The sequence below is a fragment of the Volvox carteri genome, assembly GCF_000143455.1.
Source record: "Volvox carteri f. nagariensis unplaced genomic scaffold VOLCAscaffold_53, whole genome shotgun sequence".
Taxonomy (NCBI): Eukaryota; Viridiplantae; Chlorophyta; class Chlorophyceae; order Chlamydomonadales; family Volvocaceae; genus Volvox; species Volvox carteri.
The window spans coordinates 190,977-199,975 of NW_003307596.1; the positions used below are offsets into that span (position 1 = coordinate 190,977).

The following is an 8,999-nucleotide window of genomic DNA, read 5'->3' on the forward strand; positions in this document are numbered from 1 at the left end:
CATTCTTGCACGTTGCAGAACAACCTCGGACGGAATTGTCACTTTGTAATTGTCACATAATTGCTAAGGTTTCAGCACGGTTTGTACGGCCCCTTTTAGCATTAGTTCAAAAAGCTAAATGTCTTATTTGCTCAAGCAACAAGAGCGAGCCAGACTCCGACTAGCTTGTTGTACATCCTAAATCTCTTCCTACTGACAAACCTTGAGGCTTTATTTCCCTTTCCTCCGCATCCTTTGCTGCCGTCTACCAAAATGTCGCCCAGTCGACGTGTCCCGCTGCTGGTCGCAGCGCCGCTGCTGCTGCTGCTGTGTGTGGGTGCGAGCGCCTACCGCTCACCTGCCGCCTCATCCCTGCACCGCACGGCGGGCGGCACCACCACGAGCAGCCTCAAGGCAATTGAGGTAAAGAGTAGCCACCGTCCCCAGCCGTGCAGAGCTGATGACTGAAGAACACAAGGACCGAGCAAGATAACATACGTGATTGATTGATCGGCGGTAGCCTAACTAAGCTAGGGTTTGGGTTTTGGGGTTGTGTTTGGGGTTAGGTTGTTGTTGGCTGGTGTGTGGCGATCTATTCCACTGGATCATATTTCCAGACAGAGTTGTAAGGCGACTGTCAAAGCTGCGCCTGCTCCTGCTGCTGTTGAGCCGTAGCGCTCATACTGCTCTTATCCTCTGCTGCCCTGATCCGCCATGGATATGCACAACATTTCCCTGCTGCCGCGCCTTCCATGCGTCATCATTAGTGGCTGATGCGCCGTGGAGGCGAGGGCATGGAGAACCGCCCCGCGTACCTGCTGATCAAGTACGAGGTGCCCCCGACACTGCACGACCGCTTCATTGAGGAACTGTGAGTAGCAGTACGCAGTAGTACGACGACGGGACGAATATGCAGGGAGTGCTTCTGGTGGAAGCATGCGTGCCTAAGGAGCTTGTGCCCAGGGGTTTATGCCTGGGGGAACATGAGTAGGGAGCCAGACCTTGACCGGATTTGACACTCCCTCGCGTCGCAGGGATCGCCACGACAAGGTGTTGCGCGATGTCAAGGGCCTGAGCTTCTACCAGAAGACCAAGGACATGGACGACAACGTCATGTTCTGCAGCTACACGGAGTGGGACACAGTCGGCGACCTGATGGATCATTGCGAGTGAGTAAGAAAAGATGTTTTTATGTTTCTCGGTGCGGAAAAAGGAAATTTGGGTGCTTTGACGGAGGGCATGGTAGCTTTTATGCTTAAGAAAGTGAGCCTATTGGGTAAATTCATAGGGGGTGCAGTGCGCGACAATCCCGTCTTTTTTGCGCGAGACCGAGAGCTGCGTCGCGGTGCCAGCCTTCGTTTAGTGTACTGGCAGAAGAAATCTCTCTGGAAATTTATTCGGACAGCAAACTGCAGCTCTGCAGCACTATCCCGACGGACAGCAAACTGTTTTGCTTTTCAGAAATGGCCCAACTTTTATGACGATGTTGCCCCTCGCTTTCATATCTATCAGGTCCACCGCGTTCAAGGACTTCCACAACTGGGTGGATGACAACGACATCCTGGTGGAGATGTTCCCGTTGGAGGCTCTCGGAGATGAGAAGCGGGTAAGTATGCACGTCGTGTGCGGGATTTTACAGTGATCGGTTAGATCAAATCCTCCTAGACTCTCTTGCCTACACCAGTAGGTTTGTTATCTGCCAGGCGGTATCGGCGGCCATTCCCTCGATTGCAGTCTTGCACATGCCCTGCTGCGTCTTGCCTGCGGCACGTGTCCGTCCGCTACCGTTCCTTCGCCTCATCGCGTGCGATGGCACTGTGTTGTCCACAATCGCTGCCTTCCCCCTATATTTCCCCTGAACAGGAGTACCGCGCGGATCGCGAGGGTGAGAAGGCCGCCACCGCCGCCCGTGCTGCCGCCGCCAAGGACCTGGAGCGCCGCCGCCGCCGTGGTCGCGAGATCGAGGAATTTGACCCCCGCGAGGAGACCGCCCACTTTGCCATCCGCTTCCACATCATGCCATCACAGGTATCCTTTCATTTCTGAAAGGTTTCCCGGCTGCGCGTCGCGCTTCTAATCCTTCCCGCGGCCTGTTGAGTCACAAAAAGCCAAGCAGTGCGTTTCATCCGTAGTCCGTGGCGGAATATATTCGGTTGTCCCTCGCTTGTCAAAGATTGGTTTTTCAGTTTAAACGGCATTCGTTTCAGTTGACACTAAACACTTGTATTGAGGTGCCGTTGCTCACCAGGCCGCTCCAGCCCTCGGTCAGTCCGCTGTGTGCCACTGCTCCTCCAGTCTTATCTGCGATACCCCGATGCCACGCACCGCTCCCCGCGCCTCGATACCCCTCTTATTCCTCACTTCATAGGAGGAGGACTTCCTGAACTTCGTCCAGGATGTGCAGAAGCGCGTGGTGAAGGATGAGGACGAGAACCGCTTCTTTGTGTGAGTGGAGAGATGGGACGCAACACCCGTCGCGACCGCATTTAGGATGACCTCCCGCGTACCCGCATCAATACCAATACAACGTCCATGGCCCCCCCGGCTTTTACGGACACACCCGCACTTGTGTGCGGAACTTGTAACTTGTAACTTCAGGGGAAAGTCACCCCCTATAGGAGAACCAAACCATCCGTAGCGAGCAGTGACTTTCGCCACTCATAAAACACACTTTAGAATAAAACTCTAATTTCAGTTTTCCTCTTGTTATTTTACAGAAATACACGTTAGGTTGAGTTTTGGGATACTCTTATCATCCCGACCATCCGCCCGGACCTGTCTTATCACCGTGTTCCCTTGCCATCCCCTGGGCCGCCGTACTTCGCAGCCTCCGCAAGTTCGCCACCATGAACCACCACTACCTGATTCGCGGCGCCTGGGACACCTTCGAAGGCTACCTGGACCACATCACCTCCAAGCACTCCATGAACTTGCGAGGGTGAGTACTGGCTGGCTGGCTCTTGAGAGCGGCGCCGAGTAAGTGGCGACCCGGCGACGGGAGACGCTGGTTGGGGCAGCAGGAGGGCCTGGGCGCCGTCCTGAATCTCATGTGGAGAACGTTTGGGTAGCAGCACCGCCCCTCATCCCAACAAGAGATTCACGAGTTCTTGAATCCTTGGATTGGGATGGCGGTACCAGACAACCTGACCCTAGCCGCGTGTGCTCGCCTGAGCCTGAGCAAGGTGGCGGCCAGGTGCAAAAAATAATAAATTATCAGTTCTAAACTTCCCTCGTATTTTCATAAGACATCCCTCTGATCATACCACACTTGGGTTGTGTTTGGACGCACCTCAGTAGTCAGATGAGGTGCGTCCAACGCACCTCATCTCTTGAGTCAGTGCGTTGGACGCACCTCATCTGGCTACTGGAGAACGCTGGAGGAGCAGAAGCACCGCAGGCCTGGTTGCCTGCAAGCTGTGCAATGCCATGTCCCCTCCCCAGCTGCAACGGACTGCACAAAAAATACATTCCATGCGCATATCGGCCAAGGTCAAAATGTGCCATCCTCCCATCCCATCCTTTTTACGACAGGTACGCGAAGGACAACAACATCGAGTGGTACGGCATTCCCTTCCGTGTGCTCTATACCAGCGAGGATACCACCGAGTACAAGGTTTGAGCAGAGATGATTCACGCCGCGACATGGCAACGCTGCTGCGAGGAGAGGGCAGTCGGCGCCCTTGGTGGTGGAGGAGGAGGAGAGTCCGTCGAGATGAATAGCCATTTGAAGTGACGGGAGGGGGCACCTCCCGTTGAGGGTGGCCGCCCTGCCTGGCGGGGTCCGCTGTGGGGGGTCTGCACAGCGCGGGCAGGGGCACGTACCGCTGGGGAACTAGCCGGCATCGGAAGCCATATTTTTGCATCCGTGGCTGAAAAATGATTTGCCAAGCCTACATAGCCTGGTAGGGGCTTGTACACCTACGTAACGTATGCGCATAGTGATGGCAACATTCCATGTTTCAGGGCTTGAAACTAGAGCAGCTCGTTGTGTCTGTACAGGTTGCCTTAAAACAGGGCATATGCATGCCACGGGCGCACTGGCCTGGAGCAGCGGTTGGCTTCGTTGGGTTGACAACGTTGAGTCGTTGGGTTGTTGGTGTGCCGTACACGGCCTTTCGGAAGCTGGTGGGCTGCCGTGCATATTGCAACCATGCCGCCAAGATCCCCCGCCGATTCGCGACGGACGTCCCCCTCGCTCATGTCGCGGTGAGGTGCGAGGCGTGACGACACTGGTCATAGCTATTGCGCGTGTTAGGATAGATATGGCAAGTCGACTTGAACCATTTTTAAGTTCTTTACGAGGCTGTTGCATCCGTACTTGCCTTTGTATGACAGGGTTCCCTTGATTCCGGCCAGGAATGGCGCATCTAAATCTGAATGCACTGTAACGGCACATGAAGCTAAGCTTGGGATCCATAAGCCGAACGCATCCTCCTCAACATACAAAACTAGCAATTACAGATTTTTGGTACTATGATCAATTTAGGAAAAGCATAGAAGCTTCCACCATCCGAGATTTCCACCATCCGAGGATTTGGTGCGGGCCAAGCGGCAGGCAACATGATCCCGGGCAGACTACGATTCCAGATTCGTACAAACATTCGTACAAACAAGCAGGCTCGCCCCCTCCCACGGAAGCAAGCACAACTTTCCTGCCTGCAGGTACCCCTCCGTCTGTGCGACCCCTAAGCGGTAAGGCAACTACTCAAGAAAACCGAAACCCTTTTAAGGGTTCGGCCGGGCCTTGGCCCCTAATAATCGATTATCCACACTATCCACCGATTATCCCCGGGGGCCACCAACATAACCCTAAGCCAAGAATCAACGGTCTGGGACTGCCCGGGATTTGGCACTCTCCTAAATCATACGTAAGTCCGCTCATACATAAATTCCGACGAAGAAGGCTCGCTCAATCGCTCAATCGCTCAACCTCAACGCGCCTGCTTACTTTACCTCTCCTAATCTCTTTTGAGTGCGCCGGTCAAACAACTTGCGAGCTGACCAGGAACTAAGTTGACGCGCCGTTGATCCGCTAGATTTGGTTGGATGCCGGTGGTGAGTTGCCAAACTTAAAGAGTACATTCTGATGTCGGATGGGGTGAATGGATTAGGGTGCCCCTCTAGCAGGGGAGAGCAGGGAACTGCCTCGGGAAGGAGGCCACTGGTGAAGCTTAACCACCCTGTAACAACATCAACTTTCGGGTTATCCGTGAAGTTGTCGACAAACGATTTCCACGCAGCACTGCCTGAGTGAAAAACTTAACTCATTAAGAAATAAAGTGAGTGGGTGACTCCGCGACCGCCTTCTAGCAAGATTACATATAAGAAACAACATAGCCCTACTTGGCTGCGTTCCTTCTCACGGAAAATGCCCATGCTCACATCATGTCTTTCCTCGGGGGACATGGGCATATCCTGATAGTTTGCCTGGCTAGGAACCTCCAGCCCGGAGTGGCGCAGCGGGGCCCGGGCCTAGATACTGCTACCGGCTGTGCTGCGAGGTGAAAAGGCGGAAGGTCCAAACTTCAGCCAGCCAGGCCTCAAGCGCCTTTTTTCGTGTGTGTGTGTGGTTGTTACAGTGGTGGGGCTCCAGCCTCACGAAGAGGAGAGCCATCGGGCCAGCTACTGGCCGTGCACTGCACTAGAGACTAATATTCAAATTAGACAATCACCCAGATGAGACAACTCAAGGCAATTAGACAGTCAAACCGCGAGGAAAGGGAAGGCTGAAGACCCCCAATTATTATTGAAATAGATTCGTGAAGCGAGCCCCCGCTTCCACTGCGGCGACTGCCTCCGTCGGTCATCGTCCAAGCGGCCCAAGCGGTCCAAGTGCCCCAAGTCCCAGCGCCGCCTCAGCACCTGATGCAGGCCACGGCTGCACCCCGAGGCCGCCGTACTCCGCCGCAGGCGGCGGCGGCGGCGGCGGCAGGTCCGTCGGCATCTCCGTAAACTCGATGCCGTGCTTGTGAAAAACCTCCCGTACGGCAGTTAAAATGCCGTGTCGTGCGAAGGAGATGCGCTCCGGACCGACCGACCCATTAAACTTGTATCTGCGACCCCACCGGCCCGGTCGGACTTTATTATTTTTATTACCCTTCCACCATTTGCGGTCTGGGTCGGGTAGGTAGGTTAAGCCGGAGGTAGGAGCGAGCGACAGGAGCCAGGACATAGGAGCTTGAGGTGCGGGACTTGGGCGCAACATAACGCCCTACTGAGGAACCACGGGTCATTTCGCATTCATCCGCGCCGCCAACTCACCTATGGAGCGTGCGGATGGTGACCTTGTTGGGCCGCTCAAAGCCGTGGTACACCGCCAGGAAGCTGTACATCTCGTCGTACTCGCTCTTCGTACGTGTGATAACGTCCATGGCGGCCTGTTGCATCTCCTCCAGAACGGACGGCGGAGTGGAGGCGTCAACGGTGAAATAGTTTTGCTCGATCTTCCAGTCCGACCTGTGTACGGCGACCCCCGAGGCCCGGACAGCGGGTGAATGTGCGTCAGACGAAGCAGCCTGTATGTGACGCTGTCGCCCAGTGGAGCGGGTCCTCTATTGCCGCGTAAGAAATTACTGCACAATCTGGGTCGATCTTGTCTATGTTATTATGTTATGTTAGATGCGGGTCGAGGTTCGTGGTTGAAGGCTAGGCCAGTCGCAAAATAAAGACCCAGCAGCAGCTGCAGCAGTAACAGCGCTCCAGATCGAGATACCCATACATGCTATAGCCGCGGGGATGCCAGTGGTGGGGCTACATCCTATCGGCAGCTGTCGATGATGCAGTGGATGTCGTGGCGGTATTGTTATTATTAATTGATTGATTGGGCCCGGTCAGCATCCTGGTGGCGCCCTGAGGCTGATGATCTCACCGGTGGATGTTCGTGATGCGGCCGGAAGATAACTTATCAAGTGGCAGGATTACCAAATCTCCGTACAAGCGCAGGAAGAAGAGGTCAAAGTCCTGGTTGGGCAGTTGGGCAGTTGGGCGTGTCGGCAAGACAGGGAGGCGATGACACATGTACGGCGTTGAACTGAAGATGTACAAGTTATAAGTTATACGTGCCGCACGAGTGCGGGGGGCTTCGTCAAAGCTGGGAGGCGATCCGTAATGACGGAAGGCCTATTTGAGCATTCCGGGTTACTCCTTTGCTGTGTTACAATGGTATCGAGACGTGTCCACACGGCATTAGTTTGTAAACGATGGGTTGCCAGATCTGTTAACCGGCAGATATAGCGAAAAGCTTTATCATGATATATTAGATAGACCAATGCAGAATGTAAGAGGTCGCATGGCTCCTGAGCACGTTACAAAGGCCCAGGATGTCCATCGCTAAGAGGGGGGCAACGTAACGACGCAAGGCCTATCTGAAAATCCCGGGTTACGCCTTTGCTGTGTTCCACCATGGACTATATATATAGTGAATGTTGATTCCATGTAAGTTGGAACCAAGCGAACAGGAACACGCTAGATTTATGCCTGTGTCCCGGTCAGCATGGATATTCGGGCCACACATGAGGGGATGAGCAGCTTTGATTACGCAGGACAGTACGGCACTTTCGTACATCCTCATAGACGCACCTGCACGACGCCGCCGGTCTTCAATCCATTGGCATCCTCGAGCATGAGCTCTGCGGACATCATGCACAGATATTGGTGAGGTAGATAGATGTGTGCAAGCATGGAAATTTCGTTGACGATTAGGTTTTTTGGTCCAACCTCCTGAAAGGGAATTAAGGGAGCTGCATTGCTAGGTAGGATACGTGTAATCGTAACGGATCTGGGTTTTAGCCGTTGCATCTGCCGTACCCGTTCCCCTAGCCACACTTTACCTTCCCCCACGTCGAACGGCTGCTGTGTCAGGATCAGTACGAACCCCTGCAACATGCTCCTGCTCGGCGGGCCGGCGGGCGGTTAGGTTGGAAGAAGGCAGCGAAGCGGAAGGCGGCAGGCATTGCAGGAAGGCAGGCAGGCGGGAAGGCATCTGGCATCAGGTCCGATAAGTGAGAATATTTCGTTACGCGCTCTTGCTCTGGTCTTCTACCATTTATGCCGTTTTTTGACGGTTGATACTCCCTCGCCATTTTTTCTTACTTCTTTTCCTCTCGTTCCGTCTTTACGCCGCCCACCCTAGCCCACCAATTCGCACCTATCACGTCGCCACTTCACGATCGGGCGCCATTACGGTTTAAAAAAAAAGAGCCCCTTTTCATTTCAATTCTCCTGCCATGCCCCACCACCGTCGACATCTGTTTTTTTAGCATTGCTCCATTCGCATCCTTGCTTTTTCCAGCTTTTCCGTTTCCGGAGGTGGCGCATAAATATATCTGCATCGATCCTTTGTAAGAGAGTCTCATTCGAGGATAAACCACCTCATTTTCCTCACTTGATTTGCTCGCTGAATATGAGCGACACCACCAGCACGTACACGGAGAATATGTCCAGGGAGGTCTTGGAGCCGCCGCCGCTGGAGAAGAACCTCGCCACATCCAGAATGGACAAGTAGACCGGCACCAGGAAGATGCCTGGTGCGTGCAGATATGCGGGTGGGTGGGATGTGGGTGGGTGGGTGAGGAGGCCGGGAGGAGCAGCAGTCACAGTTGCAGGAAGGGGAGAAGATATAGTCCTCTTGAGCCCCTGGATGCGTAACACAATACGTACATACATACATACCGGGTTCAAATCCGCCTGCCGGCTTCTCGGGTGTTTGAGGAGTGTTGAAATGGGAGGTGGCCCCCCATCATATGGACGATGTAGGACGTGATAATATCAACTTGCGAGCTGACAAGGAACTAAGTTGATGCGCCGTTGATCCGCTAGATTTGGTTTGATGCTGGTGGTGAGTTGCCGAACCCAACGAATACATTCTGAAGTCGGATGGGGTGACGGATTAGGGTGCCCCTCTAGCAGGGGAGAGCAGGGACTGCCCCGGGAAAGGGGGCCGCTGGCGAAGTTAACCACCCTGTAACAATATACATACTTTATGGATATTTACATAAAAAATATAGTACTAGTATTTTTTG

The 8,999-nt window shown here is 54.0% G+C and overlaps 1 protein-coding gene across 1 annotated transcript; it reads left to right on the forward strand.

The window, feature by feature from the left end:
* Window positions 1–252: 252 nt before the first annotated feature.
* Window positions 253–5,974, forward strand: VOLCADRAFT_96531 (uncharacterized protein; the record flags this gene model as incomplete). The annotated part of the gene is made up of 12 exons (XM_002955559.1): window positions 253–402; window positions 747–850; window positions 1,014–1,148; window positions 1,492–1,585; window positions 1,843–2,007; window positions 2,348–2,424; window positions 2,807–2,917; window positions 3,274–3,285; window positions 3,511–3,592; window positions 3,943–4,190; window positions 4,642–4,671; window positions 5,890–5,974. The coding sequence occupies 12 exons, from the start codon at window positions 253–255 to the stop codon at window positions 5,972–5,974; spliced, it is 1,293 nt and encodes a 430-aa protein (XP_002955605.1).
* Window positions 5,975–8,999: the final 3,025 nt, after the last annotated feature.